At 29.7% G+C, this 26,239-nt stretch overlaps 3 protein-coding genes across 3 annotated transcripts in view; 1 reads left to right on the plus strand and 2 right to left on the minus strand.

Annotated features, from left to right (window-relative positions):
• Positions 1-3,266, minus strand: part of LOC102679905 (UBA-like domain-containing protein 2) — a 16,605-nt gene extending 13,339 nt beyond the window's left edge. Inside the window, exon 1 of the mRNA XM_006612929.2 lies at positions 2,932-3,266. Coding sequence (XP_006612992.1) covers positions 2,932-3,039 — 108 coding nt within the window. The 5' untranslated portion in view covers positions 3,040-3,266. The remainder of the gene's footprint in view (positions 1-2,931) is intronic.
• Positions 3,267-4,160: 894 nt separating this feature from the next.
• On the minus strand, positions 4,161-5,580 carry LOC102680115 (DTW domain-containing protein 1). Its single transcript, XM_006612930.1, has 4 exons — positions 5,197-5,580; positions 5,002-5,142; positions 4,743-4,926; positions 4,161-4,575 (listed from the first exon to the last, which is right to left on the minus strand). Exons 1-4 carry the CDS (start codon positions 5,422-5,424, stop codon positions 4,241-4,243), a joined length of 888 nt encoding a protein of 295 aa, XP_006612993.1. The 5' UTR covers positions 5,425-5,580; the 3' UTR covers positions 4,161-4,240.
• An 8,043-nt stretch (positions 5,581-13,623) lies between these two features.
• LOC102680611 (diuretic hormone 44) overlaps positions 13,624-26,239 on the plus strand; it is a 28,251-nt gene continuing 15,635 nt past the window's right edge. Inside the window, exon 1 of the mRNA XM_006612931.2 lies at positions 13,624-13,977. The gene's annotated coding sequence lies outside the window, so the exon portion shown is untranslated. The remainder of the gene's footprint in view (positions 13,978-26,239) is intronic.

Consider the following 26,239-nt stretch of genomic DNA (forward strand, 5'->3'; position numbering starts at 1 on the left):
TTTTTACGTTTTGATTATTACGAAAATTTAAGATTTGTTTTCTTTTTATACATAACTATACTATTTTAAATATTTTGATCAAATATATTACCCTCCTATTATGTCACTTGTAAATATGTGTATTATTAAACAAAGTGTAATATGTAATAAAAGAAATAAATATATAGAAAAAAAAGATGAATATCTTTTTTTAATATAAATATTTATAATGCAATCTTTTTCATATTTCATTTCTTTTAATTTTTTCAATTTTATCAATATCAATTAGATGTAATGTAACACATTAGATTTTTAAAGTATTTTAATATTTCTCGAAAAAGAATCTTATCCTTCAAAAGATATTATTCTTTATTTTCAATAATTATAATTATTTCAATACAAATATCTAATTTCTATATACTTTTGTGATGTATTTTATATTAGCAGGTAGTCCAATGTTTATGAACGGGGGTGTACGTAAGATATTGGCGATGTTTATTTTAAATGATGCGATGGTTATTTTCACGGAATGACGTAACGACAATAATAACGGAATGACATTAAATATTAGCAATCCTTTGCGATTCTTATGAAATCTTACGTTCGAAGCGACAACCAGAGATTACAATTTAACTTCTAATATCATGTTGCAATCGTTTAGTAAACATGGTGCTAAATAACCGATTGGATCTCGCAATCAACTAACGATCAATTTGGTTTCAAGATAAATTGCCAAAGTTTCGTGATAAAATTTCATTCTCTCATTGTTTTGAATGACAATAATGTTTTTTTTCTCTCTATTTTTTTTAATTTGTTATAATGCTATGCATTTAAAATTAAATTTAAAAATTATTTTAAATATATTTATATTTTATTTAATTTATATTTAATATTTAATTTATATTTTAAATAATATTTTCTTTTTTTTTAATCTTTATTTTAAAACAATATTATCTTTAAAAACAATATTTAATTAATATAATACCGCTTTCCAAAAATAGACTAAAAAACATAAATATAGAAATGATTGTCATTAAATTTCTGAATACGTGATACGATAAAATTTCTAAAGTTTTAATTTTAGTAATCAAACATTTAAAATATAAAAAACTTTTAGCAAAAAAAATGATCAATTAATGCTTATGGATAAGATACTAATTGTTAAATGTGTACGGTAGGCTCTTGACCGTATTATATTGGTTGATGTGAAAGTTTGAGAAACTTGTAAACTGTGTAAATTTCATGAATTGCAGATATCAATAAGATATAGAAATTGTATCGTTAAAATATACATATATCTTTCCAAATAAATGTCAATCAAAACATATTTTTATTTTGTTATAATTTCCTTTCCTAATTCATTTTATAATATAGATTTTAGAAAATTATTAAACATATACATGTATTATTATGTATTCTTTATACATATTACATGTACTATTTATTTTTATACTTTTAAATTTTTACCTAATTAATATTTGTAATCTATTTTTATTCATCATATAAAAATGATAAGAAATATAAACTTCACGGACTTTGAACACAATACAATAAACCATATCAAAATATATACTTTTTCTAATATTCGCCAAAGTTCACCAAAAGTTCGCTACTATAGTCCATTTTTAATTTTATGATGAATTTATTACGATGAATTTATCGCATATTATTTTTTCTGATTTCTTGATTATCAGAAATTATTGAATTAATCTTAAATATTTTAATCCGTACAACAATAACATGAATGAAAGATGATAATTGATATTAAATAAGATATTATGCTATAGTGATATACAAAGTATAAATTCCAGTCAAACTTTATCAATGTATATTCTATTGGTGCAAAATAAGAGAAATATTTTATATAAATATTTTGTATTAAAAAAGTTATAACAAATTATATACAAAATTATATATAAAAATATACAAGTTTTATAATTCATATTTGGGAAATAACATTTTACATTAACAAAATTTATAATCATTTTATAAATAAACATTTCATTCGATTCATTTTTAAATAATTCTTGATTTCTTAAACTAATATACTAATACTAACTTAAATAGATACAAGTTAAAGCACAAGTTGTGTTTTGTTGTGTTCTATTCGCTCATAACGTTACGTGTAAGGTCGTTAACTCACTAATACATAGTATATCGATGGACTAAATGTAATCTAATTTCCATAAACCGAAGGAGGCTTTCAGTACAAACGGATAACTCGTAAATCGATAGACTTGGAAAGGTTGTACCGAAAAGATAGTTATTGTTCATGATTGCTGCACGCGATGTCAGCATTGTTCTCATTGTTAGTGGCCAAGTCCGTTTACAGACTAGGTTTGAAGAAATCAAATATGATATAGATACATGAGCTTATTTTAACCTTTTTTTTATTTAAACCTTTAAAACTTTATGCACGTTAAAAGTATGTAATAATAATATTTGAATAAAAACCAAGTCTAAAATGAGATTAGCCGAATAGTCATAATAAAAAAAAATGATGTAACTAAAAACAAACGAAAAGATTAGATGTAACCTATAACTATCGTAATGTATTACGAGTTTAATACCAGAGCAGAATGATCATGTTCATCATAATAATAACGAACGAAACCTCTTAGCAACATCGTATGATTTTTATGAATGGATTTTATCCTTGTGTATAATAAATATGTTCCCTTATTCAACTTATACTACTTAGATCATTATTGAATGTATTTTAATGCGATTATATATAACAATTAACAACGAAACATCGTTCGATTAAATTCAATCAGTGTTTTCATTTAAACACGTGTGAATACATAACTACGGATCGAACGACAGTACCGCTTGAACGGTCGGCCATTTTCGCTGCTTTGTTTACGAAGAAAGTATCGAATCGCGGTGAGCATAAATATGATGAAGTTCTTAATGCTTTCGTAAAAAAGATGCGAAATCTTATTCTCTTACTTCGAATTGCCAATGAGCCGCTTGTAGCAACTGTTTCGCTTGTTCCCTGGCACAACCTGCAGCCAGCACAAACTGATTGATCATCACCTGCTCGCGAAGGGTGTCCATTTTTTCGTCACGTTTTATCGAAAAGGCAGAAAATATATCAGAGAAAAATCAAAATCACACGAAACACTAGTATAGGCACAGTCTTCCGAATCACCAGGTTTCAATTCTGCCTTAAGTTTTCGTTTAGATGCAAGTGCAGCCTACAAGCGGCAAGCAGAGTCTTGTTTTGAAAACTAAACTCATTGCAGACGGCTGACGGGCACCGCGGGTTGCGGAACGTAAGAGACGAAGATGTTATGACGTCACTACCAGCTATTCGCTAATCAGCGTACAGCTTCCCGTGTGTTTGGGAGCATTCTCTTTTACGTACATACTCCCTATCTTCATTGTTTATTTTCAAACATAATAAATAATTCAAAATGCTACAGATTTGATAAATAGTATTATATTTATAGCTAATTTTTTATTTTTGAATGTTATTCTTGTTTCGATATAAAAATAGTGCACATTATTAAATTTTCAAGAAACTTTAACACAAAAATAAATAATGTAATTTGATGTTTGATTCTTTGGAAATACTTATTAGGTCACCTACCTCTATTCAAGAAATTTTTTTAGTGTTGAATCTTTCTTAATCTAAAAGTTTTTAAGTTGACGAACCTGTTTAACAAGAACATCTGTTATTAGTAATATAATTATAATGTAATTTATTGAATTTAATTAAAAAATAATATATTTTTTTATGAAATCAAAGATATTTGTCAAATAATATTACGTGAAAAAGTGTGTTAAATATTAAATATGATAAAAAAAATCCATCTAAATTTTCTAATTACAAACTTTAAAATAATATTAAAAAAATTATTTATATTATTTTATATATAATATAATTTTTTGATTTTTAAAAATAAATTATATAATTATAAATACTTTAGTTTTACTTTTGCATGATTTACATGATATATATATATAAATATTCTACTATTTTTTATATTTACAATTCTTAAAATATTATTCTATATACATTTATTCATTTATTATAATATATAAAATTAACTTTTATAGTAACTATAAAATATTGATTTAATAATCAATATACTTAAAAATGTATATATATATGTATGTATGTATATAATATATATAATTATGTTTTTAAGGTTAAAAACGAAAATTATAAGAAATATTATTATTAATTTCTTTTATTAATGAAATTATATTTAATATATATATCTTTCTTATAAAATATTTTGTTATTATAAAATTAAATTAATGGCCTTTTATATGCCCATAATTTTTCATGATCATACATAATATGAATTTTTTCATACATATATTTAAAAAAATATAAAAGATCATCATATTGACCTTTATATCTTTCATCTAAATTATTTATATGCCGAAGCATAGTATTATTTATAGAATTTTCTTCAGTATCTTTTGTGTTAGCATATCCTTGAATTATACCAAATGCACATGTATGTAATTCTACTAAGAATTGATGAATTGCTTCAATAGTAGCTAAATACCATCTTGGACTTTTTTTCTGATGACGCCAAAATTGTGATATTCTTGATTTTAAAATAACACAATGCAAATCTGTAAATAACAATATATATTATTACGCATGATATAAATCTTATATAATTATAATTTTTCTTAAGATATTTTATTCTACTTTTATAAAGAATAAAAATAATGAAAATAATATTATTTTGTATGTAAATTAACAAATATATGTAATATGATTTGCTTATAAAAATTACCTCGTAATCTTTGATCTTTGTAAATAGCTTTTGTTTGATGCCATGTACTATCAATAAAAATAGCTCTTTTTATAGGAAATGCATTCTTTATTCTATTTGTAATTATTTTATTATCTTTTTTAACCTCCTTTATGAATAAAGAATCTACAGATACACCAGTTTGGCTAGGAAAAATTAAAACAGTCTAAAGGATAATATTATTTATACCAAAGTTTTAAAAACAAAATAATCTTAAATATATTGTTGCTGTCATATATACCTCTTCTTTGTCCAATATATCTGGGAAATTAGGATACGTAAAAATTCTCACATCTTCAGGGGCAAGTATGGCTGCATGAATTGCAGTACTTTTTCCATCTATTTCACGTGCATGTTTAATGATATCAATTTTAATAGGTAACTAAAAAAAGAAAAGTCATTCATTCATATATACATAATTTACATAAATTATTACCTTTATCTTTGGAAAATACTGTTCTCCAATAACTGGTAAATAACAAGAATAACAAAAAAATTTTCGTGACCTACAACAATGTTTACATATTTCTCTGCCTTCTATTGTATCCAAAATTCGTGCATTAGTAATTTTTAAATGACAAAAAGGTGTTTTATCAATTATTTTTTGCTCTCTTTCTAAACTTGAAAGCTTTTTGATTTCGTTTATTACTTCAGTTTTCGCCATATTCTTAATAATAATAATATAAACAAATTTAATTCAAATTTAATTCTTAATAATAATATGAACAAATTTAATTCAATACGTAGTATTTGATATTATTATTGACACTTGACATAAACATTCATAGACTAAATTTAATGACATATAACTAAGTATTTATTTATATATATAGTGAATTATTAAATGCTTATTTTTGATTACAAACAATATACACCATCTGTTGTTGAACATATACACTATAGCTCATTGGGTAACCAGCAAATACTATGATATTGTTCAATCCATATTAAAAATTATGAAATTAGTGCCATCTCGCGTTTGAATACCCAAAGCTCTAACTTATTATTAGCATAACAGAATATACAAGGAGGTATTCGAAGTTACCGATAAAGAAACATTGTGCGAAGAGCACAGAAAATATCTGTCCCCGCTTTGAAGAAAATCCATTAATTATTCTTAATATTTAACTTAATATTTTGACACTTTTAAACTTATATTTTAAAATTAAAATTTTAAACAAATTTCTCGCATTAATTTTATTATGCTTAAAAATATCGAAATTTTAAAATTGTAAACAAGTAATTAATTAATTTTCAACATAGCATTTTTGACATATTAGAAATTATGATATATTAATCATTAATGAATTTTTCATGCGATATCTTTATAGTGATGGGAGATATTTTCTATCCTTCTTGCGCAATATTGCGTATCTTGTTTGTGACGTCACACAACTTCGCATACTTCTTTATATATTCTGCTATGCTAATAATAAATCAGAGTTTCCACGATCTAAACACGAGATGGCGCTGATCTCAGAAATTTTTTCAAGCTCTCTCACTTATCGACAAAATATTTCGTCAACAATTAAAATAAAGAAATTATACAAAGTGTAGAATTAAAAGAAGAAATATTAAATTAATTATAATTTAAAAATAATTTAAATAAAAATATATAAAGAGTATAGAGAAAAATAAAGAAAAGAAGAAAGATTTATTTATATAAATCTAAATATAGGTATGTATCTATAATTTATAATAAAATATAATGAAATATAATAAAATATAATAAAAATATATAGAACTGAGAATTATAGAAAAAGAATTTATAAATATATAAAATATATAATATAGGTTTTATAATATATAAAAATATAAATATAGAATGTAAATATTCATAGATTTCGTGAAGATTTTTCAGTAGGATTTTTCAATAGGATAATATATAGAATATGGTAGTAGGAAAGGTAAAGTTCGTCTTTATCATATGAATGTGATCATTTGCGACACTCTAGAGATGGCGCTGATTTCAATATTTTTAATCTATCTTTATTCTCTCATTATTTGATCTTTTTGTATTGGGATAGGATTTAAACACGATTATTTAATTTTATATTGAAATTTACATTTTTTTTTAATCTTTATGATTACTTTATTCTGAATTGAATCAATAACATTGAAAATAATTCTAAAAGAATAAAATAAAATAAAATAAAATAAAAGATACGAAATAATGGGAAAAAATGATAATTAATATTGTATGAATATATCATATCTATATACTTATAAAAAATAGAATTTTGATTTTGATTGAAGATTGATAATAGATAGAAGAAAATTTAAAACTACAAAATAAATTTCAATATAAATGAGTATAATTTCACTTGTAATTTATGAATTCTTTTCTTTTGTATCTTTTAATTAAAATCTTTTCATCGACACAAATAACGTGTATGTGTGTGTGTATTGCCGTTTGATGAACCGACAAGGTTCAATTATTACTTAGGTTTTTCAATAATTAGCTAATCAACAACATAGGTTTCTAAGAAATAAATGAAATGGGTGTTAACGCAGTTGCCTTCTAATTTAGATTTTCTTTGACAAACGAATAATTAATCGAATTATTTTTCAGTCTTTCGTTATAGTCTGCTGTACTAAAATCACAGTAATTACTTGATGACGTTAATGAAATAAAGAAACTTTGAACGAATTGTAATAATTTTTGCATCCTTGTTAATTTTACGTTTTAAGCACAAAATTCTACAAGCACTTTAATACAAAATAAAGAATAATTTTAAAAATGGAATAACTCTAAATAAATAAACTCTAAATAGGTTACTAAATAGATTAAATTAATTTGAAAAGTTAATCTACAAATTACGAAAAGTTAAAATTTAAAAGCATGTTCCATTTCAATTTCTTCTCATAAATTATTATTTTTTATTGTATAAAATATGCATTATATTATATTATTATAAAGTGTAGAAGTAATAATTTCAAAAAATTCATGCAGATGAAATTTAAAAATTTATCATGTGCATATCGTTTAATATTTTATTTCAGAATTATGATTAAAATATAATTTAACTTTTTTAAAATATTTAATTTCATTTCTCTCTTTTATTTCTCGAAAATCATCTTCTTTATATTTTACTAAATTTTCTATTAAATTTAATTGATTATATGAAAATTCTTTTCTTTTGTAAACGAGTAAAGAATCGATAAAAAATTATCCAGAATATATTTTTGAATGGATTCAAACGTTAGAAATGTAAAATGATTAAAACTTTTCCACAATCGTCATGTAATTAAATAAATTTAATTTTTCCAGACATCGTTTTCAATTTTGCGTTAAAATAAATTCATTTATTTTATCATATTTTATTGCATCATTTATTCATCTTCAGGGTGTCATCTTCTGCCTAAATAATTATATCGAGATACAATATAAATCGATCTTTATATTTTTATTTTAGATACGAATTCAATATTAACATGGAAGAAAGTAACTTTAAACGAACCTCAAATTTTTCTGACGTCTTCCGTTTAAAATTCGACATCAGTATGCTAATAACGTGCCCACGCGTTGTATTTTTTTTTCACGAACGAGCGTTCGTAGGCAGATCTTTTGATGTTGCAAATTTGTAGGGATGGCGATCACTCTAACAATCGTAATTTACGATTGAATAGATGGCTTTCGTATGCTTTAACTTCATTTAATTTGCACACTTCAAGGAATTGTTACATTTTTTTTTTTTATAGATCTTACTCGATCGTTAAAGAAAATCTAATTTAAGAAACCAAGCTGCACAAGTAACTATCCACTTGATTTGATTACATCGATATAACAAATATTGTCCAAGATTTCGATTAATATCTCCTGTATTTGACCAATGCCTGGGGCTTGATGCTAAATCTGCAATTATGTTCTCGATTCAAGGTTAATTACAAACATTTTAACTAAAATTATATATCGTTACCTGTTAGAATTATAATACATATTAATTCGTGAATATACGCGTACATAACCTAATTTTTTTGACAATAATCGATCAACGATCAGCATTAACTTTTCGTTGTATTATTTCCAAAGCATGGACGCAAACGTACGAGACACTTTATGCTTCTGCCAAAGAAGAAAATTCTCGCCTCGAAATCGAACAAGTCAAATGATTGATCCCTTTTGTTTCGAGGTTCTTCCGACGGAGTTCTATGGAAAAGCGCGAATAAGGATAAAATTGCACGAGGTAAGGATATACGCGGATTTATTCAACTATATTCAATTATATTTCAACTATATTTCAACTATATTAATTAATCGAAACTTGAAATTTAATAATAATATGATTCCTCTCGTTGGAAAAAAGAGATCGAAGTTATAACTATATATTTCTTTCGTTCGTGCTTCAATTGGATCTATTTGTAAATGCGCATGGCTAGATATGCAAGTATATACGTACATATATATATATATATATATATATATATATATACATACATATACATACGTCATAACTCGGGAGGTTGCGTTCGTGCTTGAATAATTTCCAATGATTCGATTAAACCTATCGTGTAAATTCCAGAAAATTCTTTCACGATTACTCGTCACAGGTTTAACTATTTTTCTCACCATTTTTTTTTCTTCAAGCCTATAATTTTAATACGAATATATCTCGATTTCTGACGAATCTCACTCTCAAGTTAATAATTTCAATTACTCGGGATGAAATACTCGGAATTTATCTCAGAGAACATTTCAATTTTATTAAAGTTAGTTTTTGGAGTAATTTAAAATAATCTTAAAGTTCAAGCTTTCGTTAATTTTTTTAATTATATTCTTTCAATTTGTCTATCATTTATTCCTTTTTCTATAATTAAACTAATAATATGATAAAATTTTGAATGAATCATCAATTAATTTGAGCAAGATTAATTTAGATTAGTTAACAGCCTTTTTTAATAATCCGCAGAAAACTATTTCTTTTAGTAATTAATTAATCAACTCCATACTCTAGAGAGAAATTATAATAATACTTGCAACATTTACAACATTCAAGGATTCTCATAACGGTGTAATATTAATTAAGAATTAATAATGAACGTCAATAATATTGAAAATAATCATAATTCACGTATCTAAGATATTTTCGAAAGAGAGAATCGTCACAGAAGTTTACAATGATTCGAAAAACTGAAACTTTCACGTATAGACTCAATGGCGGATAATTCAAACGGAATATCTCCATTTGACCCAAGATCAAGAGAAATCATAGAGAATCATAAACCCGTACATATCGTTCGAACGGCTGAGCTCCAAGTAGGACCAACTTCGATTAGAACGAATTCGCGCATTGATTTACGCTTGATCAAGATTAAGGTTAGGATTGTGTACAGAAGTAAGCAAGGCGAGATTGCAATTTTCGTTTACACACGATACTTGAACGCAACATTGACTTGGATAAGTGTCGATTAATTCCATCGAATTTGAAAAAGAAAAAGAAAAAAGAAAAAAGAAAGAAAAGGAAAAAGAGAGTAGAATAGCGTAAAGGATCATTCGGTTATCTCCTAATCTTTCCACCTGTGGATCCTAGGCAAAGAATTGTAAAGCAGATTGACGATTTATCATAACGAGTCAGCTATCTTAGCCAATCTTAAGAAAGGAGTCTTCTTTCGAATCGCTCTTTGTCTAAATATCGTTGGGATCAGGGACCGAAGGTCCATCGATAAGCACCGAGGCCAATAACGTTCAAAGTGCGTATACCCATATCTCGTGTAACGTTCGTTAGTAAGATCGTTATTTTCCATTTTCTTAATTGCTAAATAGCCCGGTATACGTCCACTTTTGACGTTGAGGAACGTCACGACCGGGAAACGAGATTTGGCCGACGATTTTCGAAAGGAAATTCCTCCCGTGTCCGGGGCCCATTAAACGATGCACGGAAAGTGGGGAAGGAGAAGACGGGCAACAGGCGGCCAAGTCGGCTCAGTCGAACGGTTACTCCACTAGCGGGAATTAGTTGACAGAGCCGGGGAGACGTTAAGAGCAGCTATTAGCAGCAATGACGGGCTGGAATAGCGCCGGCAAAGTCGCACTTCGATCACCAACTCTAATTGCTTTAGGATGGAACTCGCCTATGGGCAAAGGTCCCGCCCCGTACGTAGGTGTTAAGTGGACTTTATTCGCGCTCTTTCGTTCGATTATTCGGAAGAATTCGACCGATTCGATCATTCGATCTGAAAAATTTCGTATCTCGAAAATTAGCTTTTCGTATATTCTCTTAAAGAAAATTTTTGGAATAGCGTAAATTCTTTATTCTTGTTATCGTTATTTCGTCGATATACTTCCCGATATGCAAAGATTTGGATTTTTAATTCATCGATCAGATTCAATTTTATCTTTGGGAATTGATCCTCGTGTATTATTTAATCAATCCAGTTTGACATTTGTTGTAAAATTTTTTTTTTACACTCCTTGGTATCTTTATTACTTAACTATCATATCAGAATTACGATAAAATTGATTTATTAGTTAATAATATATTTTCTATTCGTTATTGGAAAGCGATATTTCATTATCGGAATAAAATAAATTTTGACTTTTGCGAACGTACAATACTCGCTTTTGTGCGCCTTTACAACGTTAAAAATTCTACACAACCAGATGATTTATTATTATTTCGACTATCTCGAAGGATTAGAGTGATTAAAGTTGTCCGTTCTTTTTTTTTTTTTTTTCTATCAGCACGATAAGACGCGTTTGTAAAAGAGACGTTAAGTGAAATTTTCGCCCAATTATTCTATCGTGAAACGTGAATAGAAAAAAGAAGGGAGGGTTGATAAAGAAAATAAACGTTCAGAGGATTTCAAGCAATCCGTTCCGAAATGAATATTCATCGTGGATGTTCTTACAATGGAGTGAATTCGTACTAAAATTATTCAAAATATCTACGTTAATTATGTTCTCGAGCAAGAATTATCCCCTCCCCCTGATGCCTGTCCCTAACGAAATAAGAAATTGCGTCTACATAAGTATACGCATAAGTATATAAATTTGCATAATCGTGAATTGACAAAAAAAAAAAAAAGAAAAAAAAAATATTTAATTTCAATTCAGAAAAATTTAAAAATTGTTCATTCGATTGCCTGATATATTTAATTCAGAATACATACGTATATAAATTTGCATGACTCGTGAATTGACAAAAAAAAAAAAAAAGAAAAAAAAAATATTTAATTTCAATTCAGAAAAATCGAAAAATTGTTCATTCGATTGCCTGTTATATTTAATTCAGAATACATAAGTATATAAATTTGCATGACTCGTGAATTGACAAAAAAAAAAAAAAAGAAAAAAAAAATATTTAATTTCAATTCAGAAAAATCGAAAAATTGTTCATTCGATTGCCTGTTCTATTTAATTTAGAACACATAAGTATATAAATTTGCATAACTCGTGAATTGATAAAAAAAAAAAAAAATTAATTTCAACTCAAAAAAATCGAAAAATTATTCATCCTTATTGGTTTTTTATATCTCATGCCCCCATTTTATCGTACGTATCGAATCGTTTTCTACGGAAAAGATTTCCGAAAAAAAAAAAAAAAAAGAAAAAAAAAACTATTCGAAGTAGTTGAAATTATTTTCATGATTCAACCCAATAAAACGTTTGACGTTTCATCGGCTGTCTCTGACGGTTGAATATAAAACAGGATATCTCGTCATCAATTCGTAATGCGTTAACGCGCGTTTTTCTTTTTTTTTTTTTTCGGCACTTCGTAAAAGAAAGAATTATTTCTAAAAAAAATTCGAAAGAAAAATCAGATCGACGCAACGTTTCGATCCGTCTCGGCGACGTATCGGACATTCCGATACCTGTAATTCGAGAGGAAATCCCTTTTTCGAATCACGGTGTTAACAACATCGACGATTTAAGATCCGTGCGATAGGGGCGCGAGCATTCATCAACTTGATCGACTTCATTAAATGAACGTTCGATGCGAGTAAGAGCAGATGTTGCATTTTCATTTAACAAGGACAATCGGTTGTTAATATGCGATATCGTCAAATTTAATAAATTCATCACGATGCCGCTTCAAGAAAAGATTAAAATTCAAATTTACGAGATTAAAATTGAACGTAATCCATCTATATATAATATGAATTAGGCGTGGACGTCATCGCGGGACAGGAGTTGTTTAATCCTTGTAATAAATGTAAGGAAAAAAAGTTACTACTTTCAAATGGTTAGGAAATGCGCGAAGAAAGAGAATAATTGATCTCGTATACGAAGCGTTTCACCTTTAATTATTCTCTTAAAGATGACTCTCAGATGCGTGTGAATACCGGCCTGTCCGCTACTTTCAATTACTTCGATCACACACTCGCCGCTCGTAATTCTCGATTCGGATTAAAGCGAGAATAAACGTAAATGTAGCGGCGGACAGTTTCGATCCGGTGGCCGTAGAAATCAACTTAACGAATCAGTTTAATTAACGTGATTGTTAATAATTTAATTATATTAAAAATATGTACAATATTAATACGCCTAATTATTAACAAAATCCAACGAGTACGCGTATAATATTCCTTTTATTAATTATTCGAAAATTTGTTATAAATCTTGAAAAAGAAGAAAGGAAAAAAAAAAAAAAAGAAAAAGAAATTTCAACGACTTCATTCATAATTGCACGGTATATTTAATCACAGGATCTGCCCCTTTAATCAGGATTAAAGATGGGCGCGAGGTGGGACGAGATCGGTTCGTAAGGGCCAACACCATCTCTCTTTCCTCTCTACTCCTCTCTCTCTCTATGGGCAAACGGTGTCGAGCGTAGTCGAGTCGAGTCGGCACGGCCGGCTATAAAAGCCCTCTCGCACCGTGCCGTCCACGTCACACGTCGTTAGCACTCTGCACGGTGAGGAACTCCGACGTTACCACCTGTTATATTATTCTTCCCTTCCGACCGAGCGCCTCGTTTTCGTTATCTTTCGTTCTACGTAACGCTGGCCTTGCCTTGATCGACCAACGATCGACCATCATCACTCCGTCATCCGTTCGTTCTACTCCTCGCGGAACGACGTCCTGGAAGTTGCTTTTTCGAGTGAAAAAGTGCTTCGTATCTCTTTTCCACCGTTTCGTCTCTCTCTTTCTCTCTCTCTCTTTCTTTCTCTTTCGCGCGCGCTGCAACGAACTAAGCATTTAACATCATCGTTTCACGTGATCCAACGGAACGGAGATATTTCGTTCGAGGGAAGATTCCTTTGGCCAATTTACAAGGTAAGTGTGTTTAATAATCCTCCGTCTTTTCTTTTTCAAACTCTTTTTTTTCCCCGCTTTTTGGCGGGAAGTTTGAAAATTGTTTAAAGAGGCGTATATACAAGGGAGATTCGATCGACTTTACCAGTCATCGAATAACTAGGAAATTAGAATAAGGATCCGATATCCACCGATTATCATTCCGTCTCTTTCTTTTTTCCCTTGTTTTCGTTGTCCCTCGCTGTTCCTCCAATTACCTCGAATATTATCGCGTCTCTCGAGGAGGGGGGAGGGAAGGTTTATGATCGGCGGAACGAGAGTTTAAGATCGTGGAGATGATGAAAATAATCAGAACAATTTCAAATCGGCTTACCGCCTATTTTTAGATAATATTTTTTTTTTTTTTTTTTTTTCTAAAACAGTTAGATTAGGAACTCGTCGAATAACTCGTTGCGACAGATGCAGAAAGCAGGAAGAGGAGATAAGACGGATTAGAGAAGAATTAAATAGAATCGGAAAGTTGTTGCAAGTTGTTGCTTAATCATTCTCGCTAATATGATGATAACGAATCAATTTTAACGATTTGTACGCGAGACTTGAAGAAATATTGTTCTTTCTATATTTTTCTTTCCTTTCTCAAGAATCATTTCTCGAACCAAGTGTCGCGGAAACGATATTATTTTTTTTTCGAAAATTTCCTCGCTCCACTGACTCACTGGACATCTCGATAGGCCTCTCGTCACCAACTAACGCGATTACGCGAAAGGAAAGGGTAGAGTAAGCGAGTAATCTTCGATCACCAGTTTCGAGATCTTACTATGGCAATGTTTCGCGCTCTCGCGCTTTGCTAATTAATGCCAGAGTTTAACGATCAAACGCATGTAGATCGTTCGCGTGATAACAGCGTTGCGTGTGGGGGAATAAAAAAATTAGCACTCCCGTGGATCGTACACGACTTTTCGATTGTTTTTCTTTTTTCTTTTATTTTAATCAACTCTCACTTGTAATCTTCTTTAATTATATTATCGCTCGCTCGATCGGTAAAAATTTTTTTTTTTCAAACAAACATTCGAAGCAATCAAATTTAACGACAAATAAAATAAACAAAACGACTCGATATATATATATATATATACGTTCATTCGTTGGAAATTCGTTGTTTGCGTTTAATCACAATAATATTAATTATAACTTAATGACACGAGGCTGGCTGCAGGACAATTAACTTCGCACGCGCGTTCACATTTACATGATTAATTCATGAAAATCGCAATTTTCGAAAACCGTTATTTTAACTTAAAAAATTTTTTAGATTTAAAAATATCTCGATCGAAAGGATTTCATCTCGTCTCGAATCTTCGAAAATCGATATTTGACCGAAGAGATTTAAAAAAAAAAAAAAATCTTCGAAAATCTAATCGCAAAATAGATGAAAAAAATTGTGGATAGAAATCCACGGGATGTTATTCCATGGTAACAAAGCAATCGAAAAAGATCGTTGAAGGAAGTGACCAAGAGGATTGTTCGTATCCCGTTTATAAAGGCGAATAGCTTCCTTCCTTCCTTTCTTCCTTCGATCGGATTTGGACCCGATGGGACCTTAGCTATGACTCCTGTGGGGTCGTCGTATTGAGAATATTGGATTCCTCTGTGAAACCCTGTGCTACGATTTGTACTCGTACGATTTGTGCGTGGCTTGACACGCATATCAACCTACACCTCTTTTTGCGCCCAACAATTTTTATTATTAGTTCCTCCATTCTGCGAGGAATATGCGATCCTCCTCCTATGAACCGATTTTCGAAATGATTTTCGAGTCGGAGTTGTTTTTTGAAAAATAGTTAATAAAAAAAAACAAAAAAAATAGGATTTGTTTATTCAATTGATTTATTTTAGTTATTGTATTTTTTTTTTTTTTTTTTTTTTTTCTTTTTGTTTCAGTATATTTTGTATCATCGCGTTAAAAAGGATCGCGGGAAGAAATATATTTTTATATTTTCGAATGTTGAACGAGTAACAATTTTTTTTTTTTTTTCAGTTCAATATAGTTAATTAAAATAAACGATGAATCGATTGCTGATCGTTGTAAATACTCTTTCTTATATAGAGATCTTATATACTCGAACATCAAGAGATTATTACATCATCTTATAAATGCAACCTCTTCTCACTGTGTATATATTATAAGAAATAAACAATTTATCGTTATCTCCCTTTTTCTGTTACGTACACTATTTTCTCATTTTTTTCTTTAATTAATAATTATTAGTCTTATAAGGCTACGTCTTGTTCCATCGTTTCGAATTCATCTCTCGGTTTTTTGTGAAAATTGTGCTAGTTTACGATGGAACGATCTGCCATCTTGTTTCGCGTAGAAATGTTTATATCCGGCGATAAAAAATTTCTTCTCCTTCCCCCCCCCTCCCATCTTTTTCGTTTGTGCGTTAACGCGTAACAAAAAATGTCTAAGTATGCGTTAAAATGGAAGAATAACTCCAATATTTTCCTTCTTCTTTTTCTTTCTTTCTTTCATACAAGAAGAAACCTGTTTAATGCATTAGAGAAATTTTCGGATAAATCTATCATCTCTATTTCGATTAATAATGGATCTAATTAATCTAAACGTGTACAAATTTGAAGAATTGAAATTTTTTATCGAACGCGTTCGAGAAACGAATCGAAGAAATAAATAAAAAGTTTCGCGAAACGATAGAATACGTTCGCGATGAGAAAACAGGGAGTGGAAGAAAAGAGAAAAGGAAAAAAAGTTGGCTAAACATCTCGCGATCCGTGCCGCTTTGTAATTGGAAATTCAATTCTTATTTTCCATTGGGCCGCTCTCTCAACGTCGCCCAATGAACTTGGACAGATTCTTCCTCTGCTCATAGAAACACGCTCTTTCTCTCTCAGAGTTTCCCCCTCCCTGGAACAGATGTTGCGCGTATCTCGTTTCTACGAGCAACCGAAACAAATGCCAACTTCACTCGCGTGAATTCGCCAACTTCACCTTTCATCGAATTCGAACTTAAACTTTTCGAACGTTTGAACGTCCTCTTTGAATGTCTTGATGCTCCTCTCTCCAATCCGACCACGCCACGATGCACTCGTCGATTAATCCGATTCCTATCAATCACCGGTCGACAATGTCGAAACTATTTTTATTTCAATCGATTTCCCATTCGATGGTCGCATTCCGAGATCTCGATACACACAGATCTGTGCGTGTCTCGTTGACAGCCTCACCTTAACAGAATTATCCCCTTCGTTTAACCGGATTAACGGCGGTTTTCGGTAATGTTTCGTCTCTCACCTCGTGAAAAACGTGTGTGTTCTCTCTTTCTCTCTTTTCCCTTCGTTTCTCGATCTCGATTTTAAGCGAGAGAGAGAGAAATTTTTTGACCGAGTAAAAAGATAACCTTGATTTAGTTTTATAAAATAGAGCAGTGCAATTTATTAGGGTGAGATGGTGAGATGGATGAGATGTCGAACAATTGCCTCCTCTCTCTCTTCCTAGATCAAATAATTTTCACGTTTTTTTCCGTTTGGGAAGGAAAAAAACGTGAAACGTGAAACGAGAAAGAAATATCATTTTACACCTGTGGTATAAACATTAAATTTCTTCGTTCTTCGTTCTGGAGGAGGCAGAGATCGTCTCGAGAATAGAATGAAAATATAAATGGCGTTTTCACGAGACTCTTAATGGACGTCTTTAATTTTTTCTTTTTTTTTTTTGCAAAACCTGGTTTTACAACGATAGAATTTTTTCACGTGCTCTTTATTGCAATATACGGAATATGGAATAAAACAACTGTTTATGACAAGTTTGGAGAGAGATGTATTGTAAGCGTATAAAGGGCTATGCGGAATTTATGATAAGGATAAAATATTGAAGTATTAATTTTTTTATGCTATCGAGTATGTATTCACTTTCTTCTTTTTTTTTTTTTTAATTATTCAAATATAGAACGTTTTAAATGACGTTTCACATTTCTATTTTATTTCTCTGTATTTATATTTCTGTTTTTTTAAATTTTCGTCTAGGAGTTTGCATAATTTATTTATTTTCAATAATTAAGCTTGTTCCCTTCCCTGATAGGGAAATTATTCATGAAAGTATCTTTTGACGCAACAAGATATCATATTTATATATGATACAATTGCGAGTATGTTACATTCAATATCGTATCTAATTGTTCTCATTTTTAATTTCGGGATTTATTTAATAATAACAAAGAATAGCATGAAAGTGATCACGTTGAACGTATCATCACTGAAGTATTGTCTCATTGCACGCTATGGAGTTCTCACAGACCGAGATAAAAATCAAATTCTGTCTACAGCAAAATAGAGCAAACGAAACGACTGGTTAATAATTTGGTAAGTGGGCGTCGAGAGGACAGAGAAGGGAAACATTATCGAATATACCCGTTATTATTCCTAATAATCGAATAGATTAGCCGCGTTACGTTAACTGGTTTCCGAGATAGATCGATAATTAGTCTCGCGAGAATCGAGTCGGCATAGGAATTACACGTACCGTCGGTCAGAAAAGTTTTCATAGGTTATCCTGAGAGAATAAAAGCCGATTTTAAAAAAATCCGATTTTTAATGAAAACCTGTGTAAAAAGATATGGAATATAACAGGTTATGTATATAAAGCAATTTATTTTTCAATAGGAAAATCTCTTTGAACGCGTGAAATCAACTTTCAAATTTTCATTATTTTTTTTATTCATATTTCGTGTACGAAATTTTACCTCATGGAAATATTTTTTAATGGAGCAGTAAAATTTAAAAAATTTGATTGAAAAAAAAATGAAAAATACAATACTTTCGTTTTTCGATACTTACTGAAACAAAATTATCGATCAAAGTTCCGTAACGTATGAATTTTGCTATTGATTGCATATGCAATTGCATCGAACGATCTGCTTTTCTCTTTGTGCGATAAAAAGAATAACGGGCCGACAACAATTTTGATAAAATTGTAAAATTAGAAGCAAATTACGCTTACTTCTGATAAAATTCATTCAGTTATCGTAGTGGCCGGCGCCGAACTGAAATCGTTATCGCTGCTTCATTGTGGAAATGCACTTTGTCGCCTCGGTTGATTGTAATTCTCGGTTGCGATACGATAAGGCGAAAGTTTAGCACAAAACGATGCAAGAGAATCGATGATCGAAGGTCCAGTTCGATAAGGAACTCGAGAAAAAAAATGGCGTGCACGAGTGTCCAACGATTGTTTCGGTGTCGAGTCGAAGTTCGATTAAAAGATTTACTTTAGATCGTCGTCCAGTGATTATTATCATCGAAGATGCTTAATGTACCGAGTAAAAATGCTTTACATAGTAAGAGTAACGTAACTGCAATCGGTGAGATTAGAGGTGATTTAAAGTATAAATAAATTTTCGAGAGAAAGAAGGTTAAAAGATACGAGATGGTCTTAAACTTATTTAATTTAGTCAGAAAGATGAAGATACGAAAGTTTGAAGAATAATGGAAGAAAAATTTGGTATGTTCGAAAGCCGGTAATTTGAAAGTGAATTGTTTTTTCAATACGATTTTACATCATCATTGTTCTCTTATGCAATTCGTAAAATTGTATAGGTTAGAAAGCATACATAACATTAGAACAATTCAAACTCCTTAGAAATGAAGGATTTCGTATTTTTTGTCTTACGATTATTAAAAGCATGAGAATGTTTTTGACAAAATTAATATTATAGCTATGTATTTTCATAACATTATTTTAATTACAATTAAAATGTAAAATAGATATTTAAATATTGCAGTAGTTTTAGTTTTAAAAATATCCTATACTGTTTAATACTTTTTCCAACTTTGCAGATTTGAATACAGTTTTTATTGTACATTATGCAAAATTATATAAATATCATTACAATATTAAATGAATTATTCATCGGGGACATTATCTAATATCTTCTGAAGAAGTAAGATCTCCTTGAGAATTAATTGCATAATAAGATCGTAGAAAACGTGATCAATTTCTTTAAAAATTCCCATGACTGTTCAAACGTGTTTCAGTATAACGATAGCTGTGAGAAAAATGATGGAAAGTGCCAGATCGCTGAAATCTTATCGACGAAGATTATTTAACGGGCTTAAGCAATTCATACGATTGCTACACGTCATTTTCGATGTATGAATTCAAGAATTTGAATCTTTTGCGTCCATCTACCTGAATCCACATTTTTAAATCATTGTTATCTCTTCTCAATACATTCATCCAAACATAGAAAATCAAGTTAATAGTGGTGGTAATATTCTTTACATATAAATTTATATAATATCTTTCAATTTTTATATCACATCAAACGTCGACGCATTAGCATCTATTTTATACTTTAATAACTTGGAATTCCCGTGCGTATACGTGTTTATAAGTTTTTATAATGTAAAAACTATGGAGACGTTCAAATTTTTTTTTTTTACGAGAACACAGTTTTGCATCGAGTACAACCAAGAGAATATTTCAAAATGTCAGGGAAGGAGGAAACCTCAGAGCATGTATTCGTTAACGCGGTATAGGTTATAAAATTTCGTTACTCGTAAATGATGGAAAGGACACGGAATTCGCCGTGTTCAAACCTAGAAGATTTATCGATTATTAGCAGTAATGTGGAAAAATTGTGATAAAATATGATTTGAAATTTTTGTTGCAACCATACATTGTAAAATCGTTATGCAATATTTTTTTTTTGTTTTAAAATGTTTTAAAATGTCAAAATTATATTTTTAACATATTCGATGCTACTCGCTTGCAATATATGAATAATTAATCTATTATTAATTTTAATATTAATGAAAATTTCAAGTTCAATTTAACTTTGTCAAGATGCGTTAAATTATACTATTATATATTTATTATAAAAATTATCTTAATTACGATTTTGATATTTTAAAAATAACTTTTTTAAGAAAGATTTATTAAGATTTATTAAGATATATTAAGATAAATGATAAATCAATTGCCATTCCAATTTTCATGAATTCTTTTATATAGTTTATCCAATCATAGTCCAGACATAGTTTTCGCGCAGTGTGCTCAACAAATTGCCTATTCCATATATGCTTTGCAAGACCTTAACGATATTGTTTGTATTAAAACTATTCGCCTACGAAAAACTGTATTTCTTTTAATTAAATGTAAACAGTAGATAAGAAATGTACTTCGGATATCAAGCGTGTATCAAGAAATAATATATACCAATATATTATTCAATTATCAAGTCGCTTTCAATTTCAACGTCTCTAAAATTCTCTCGTGTCTCATGACGGATGAAAAATAGATAGAAAAATGTGAGGAAGACTAGAGGTAATATTTCTTGAAATGGCATACTGACTTTTTCGCAGAAGAAAAAATTATTTGAGAAAAAATTTATTACGTAGTCGTGAAAGTCAAAAGTGAACCGGTTTAAATTAGCTATCTCTATATAAAATTCTTGTTCGAATATTAATAATAAAGGATTTAAAAATTTCTTAACGATTTTTTCTTTTCTTTTCTTTTTTTTTTTTTTTTTTTATAAATGTTCTACTTACGAATAGTGGTATGATGTATGTGTGCATATGATGCAACATTTTTCGCGGTAACGATGAAAGTGTTTTTCTGATAGTTATGTTACGATATGTGTTTCGCCATGCGGAAAAGAGAAAAACTTGATAAGTCAGTTATAAAGAATTGGAGTTATTTTATGAAATCGGATAGAATTAATAAAAAAACAAAGTTATATGTACATAAACACGATTCTTTTTTTTTTTATATTTCTCGCACTTTTCACAAACAAAAAATTATAAAGGATTACATAAATTGAGATTTATTAGATAGATAACTGCGTGCTGTTCCTATTTAAGTGAAATTTCTACGTTTGAAAGTTTCTAATAAGTGATTTTATTTAACGTCAAATAATATTTCTTTTTTTTTTTTTTTTTTTTTAAATAGTTTTATACATTCACGAAAAGTATTGCGAGTATCGCGTGGAATTTCGTTTTGTGCAAATGCTTGCCTTTAACTTTGCAGGTAACAAAGTCTGTGTCAAAATTCCTAAAATTTCCAGGCCAACTTTGAGCAGCTGCAAGAAGAAATACTCGAATGTTTCGTGTTATCAAGTTTCGCGAGATTGAACTGATTTTTTTGGAAAAAATTTATGGAAAAGCCAATAAGATCGTTTCACATCCTCCTTTTCCTTTCGTTATTACACATTTTCATGACAGAATCTCAACTTACATCGATTTATTATTATTATTGTGATAAAAAAATATACACCCACTTTCTTAATTAAGAGAAAGTTAAGTTACAAAGTCGCCTTTAATCCTCCTGTCTGGAAGAATTTTCGTGTAATCTTAAGAAATTAACTTAAAAATTTTCAGTGGTTCAGAACACAAAGGAGACAAAGTTTCGAAAGCGAAGGGGGAGGGGATGGGATCGCGTTGAACGAATTTTCATAATTCTATCCTGGCAATTTGCATTAAGTACAAGGCGTCCAAGTGTAATTACCTTTTACTTTAAAACACGATCTTGAAAAGGTACTCCTGGGACAGGTGTAATTGTTTCGAACGCTTTTCGTTTTACGTTACGCGAGGCTCTTCCAATTTTCTGATTTAATCCTGGCCCGATTTACACCCACCACGCGAGAGATTTCTCTAATACTATATAAATTATGACAAAGGAACAAGTGCAGTTTATAATGCGATTTAATACAATTTAATAATTTTTAATAATTTATAACGCGATAGAATTTTAATTCGTAGAGAATTTTATTTCGTTTCATTCAATTCGCAAAGGGGATTATATTAAGGTTAATAGATTTTTAGTGAAATTACGTGATATTCGTTTCGACATAATTTAATCGAAGTAATTGTAAAGTCATTTATCGTTTCGTTTATTTTAATAATTTCTGAATTATTAAATATAATTATATAATGTTTGGTTTCGAAATATAATGGAAACGTGATATCAAACGTATCGATGTGTTATTATAGTTTCGACAAAAGCTGTTCTTGCTATAAAATAACATATTAACTATTAAATGAACTTTACGTTCTATAAAATATTTTTAGCCACAGTTTACGTTCAAATAATTCTCTTTATTAATTTTTTTTATTATACACCGAGCAGGCAAGATTGATCTTTCATAATTGGAATTCAGGAATTAATGAAATTACGAATACTTTCATTACATTAAGCAAACTAATGTGTATTATCATTATCACGAAATTAATAATCATGAAATGCTGTTCACGCTAAACGATGCGTTTTAAATTTCCGTTTAATGAATTTTCGTTTTCGATGCGATGTACCGATATTATAATACTCTCAAAATAATATTTTGAAAAAGCAATTCCTTCATCGTATTTTCTTTTTACGCGTAATTAATTTAAATAATATTTTTTAAAAAGAAACGAGAATTCTGCAACAATTCGAAAAAATTATTACAGTGGAATGTATAATACTAAATTATATCGAATGAATTAAAAATATTGTATAGCGGAGAGGAAACGAATTACGATTCGATGAATTTTTCTTTATCTCGTTTTATCTGTGAAATACGGAAATTAGAAGGTCGATAGTTTATTTGGGTCATGATACGACAATAATCCATTTTTCTGTAAAAACGTGCTGCATCTGTCATATCGCCAACTACATATGTGCGTACATCGTCGTACAAAAGCTTATAGGCATATCATTTTTATAGAGTATACGTATTTAGATACAAGATTTATTTTCATGAAACCTATTCTGAAATGTAGAAACTGACAATAAAAAGGCGAGGTGAGTGAACAAGGAATCGTAAAACAACTTTATCGAGAAAGCTAATAAAGTTGTTTTATTACTCTAATCCGTCGGTAAAGATACTTCAATCAATTTAACTTGTCGCTGAGATGTGAATTATATTTTTTATTACGTTGCGAAGATTTGGAGAAAATTTGCTTTCGAATTTTCATGATTATTTGCAAATGTGTAATTTTTATCTATAATAATACACAATATACAAGTTGAATGGAAATTCTGTCGAGCCACCCTATATACGAGAGTCGATCTCGAGTGAAATTCCGTTGTAAGTGACGAAGAAACGGGTGAGAATTTACACCGGCAAATGATAGCGATATACATAGAAAATCTCGCGATAGTTTATCGCGAAATGTGAAAAATTGAAAATGAAACGAGTCAAATTACGAATCCTACGTTACCTACGTATTAATAATGGAAACAAGTATTTCAAACGTGTGCACGCTTTTTGAACGCGACTAAATTCAGTTTACCGAGTCATACGCGATGAATCAAGCTTTCTAAAATTGTATTTTACATTCAGTATCGTAATTTCCCTCTTTTTCTCCGGTGCTCGGCCTCTTCATGCCCTCTTCGAACTCTCATTTGAATTTTCATGAAAACAAACCTGCGGAGACAACGAGGTTGTGCATACGCGAAACGAACGTGCCTGAGGGGAGAAAAAAACAGGAAGATGCGAAAAGTGTTTAATGTGGCGTACGCGTCGCGAACAGTGGCCACCCATTTTCCTCGCTAAATTAAATCCAGTCACGTGCGAGAGCTGATAAAATACGAGTTCTTTAATCTGTTGTTTCAATAATTAAATCGTGTGTCAAGAATTAAATGATTTTTTTTTTTTTTTTTTGGATGGAATTCGATTCAATTCGATGAGACAAAAGTCAAGTTGGCAAGCATATCTTCGTTTATGAAGAAGATATATATTCGAAAAGACGCAGTGACAAATAATAAAAATGACAAGAAAGACGCGAGAGATATTTTTAATAATGGTCTCGACACCTTTAAAATCACAGTCACATCAAAATGACCATCGTTGTAACATTGTTATGCATACGAGCTCTATCCGTCAAATTTTACGTCCTTGTAAACGTGAGATTTCCCATCTGTATTAAAACTGACTTGCGCACTCTATGCGCATTTGTACCCACGCGTTTCGAGGTTATAGGAAATGCCAGCCTAACCTCAAAGACAACGAGACAGCAATGAATGCCACGGCAATATCGTGTCGCGACGTAGTGGAACGTGAGCAATACGAGTTTTCCCAACTAGCAACTAGGATTTAGAATAAAATTCGAATCACAGAAAAAACAGATATTACGATACAAGTTGTCTGTATCATATTGGAGAGATCAGAAGAGATCACATCGAATTTGATCGATATTTATATATACGTATAGGATATACAATAGAATATTATAGGAAAGATTTCGCACGTTTCCGCGTGATGTTAAAAAACCATGACATTGCCTATGACGACGAAATTATCGAATAATTTCCTTTCTGAAAAAAAAACCATGACATTGCCTATCACGACGAATTTATCGAATAATCTTCTCTCTGAAAATCGTGACGTTTGTAGCATTTATGTTGCTCATACGGGTAGCTAATTTCTACTGGTAGTTGGAAACTGGAATTGTGAATAATAAAATTAACAGTGCAAATGAAACCACAATTTGTTCACAACAAAGAACAAATTTTATTTCATCGTCTGTTGTAATCGCAATTTATATCAATTACGATTAAAATGAAAATATGGAAAAAATAAGACAAGATATTGAATAAGAATTTAAATATTTTTTATGAAATGGAATTTCGGAAAACGTGTATATTCATAGACGAACAAATCCATAGGAATCGAATCGGTCTATATTCAATATCGTGAGATGAATTTATGTTATGTGAAACAAAAAACTCATGCAAAACAAATTGTTTCAAAGCTCGTGGTAAATCAATTTTTGTTTTTGAAAATTGAACTTTGCAAATAACACTCCAGTTATTTTTATTGTTACGATAACACAATTTTAGGAATAAATAATCAACTTTACGTAACGTGTTTTTAGAATTTTTCTCCATTTATATATTTCTAAAAGACAAAGACTTTGAAAATTTAAAAAAAAAGGATACTTAAAATTTACAAGTAAGATAGAAATATTCAAATATTCTTTAATAATAATTTAATAATTTCAAATAAGTTACTTAATATTATTCTTAGTAAATGATATAGATCCTGAAAAAAGTTCACAAGTAAATGTAGAACATTAAATACCAAATGGTGCAGTATCATGTAATTATATATTTGTCAACTCGTATACTTATAATTTAACAAATACCCACTCTTTTTCACTTTAAACATCTATTTTCACTTTAAACATGGCGACATTTGAATAAGCTTATCATTTTTTTTCTCTGTGAACTGATGCACTAAATTGAGCAATCTCTCTCTCTCTCTCTCTCTCTCTCTCTCTCTCTCTCTCTCTC

This window comes from Apis dorsata, unplaced genomic scaffold, assembly GCF_000469605.1.
Source record: "Apis dorsata unplaced genomic scaffold, Apis dorsata 1.3 scaffold_129, whole genome shotgun sequence".
Classification (NCBI taxonomy): domain Eukaryota; kingdom Metazoa; phylum Arthropoda; class Insecta; order Hymenoptera; family Apidae; genus Apis; species Apis dorsata.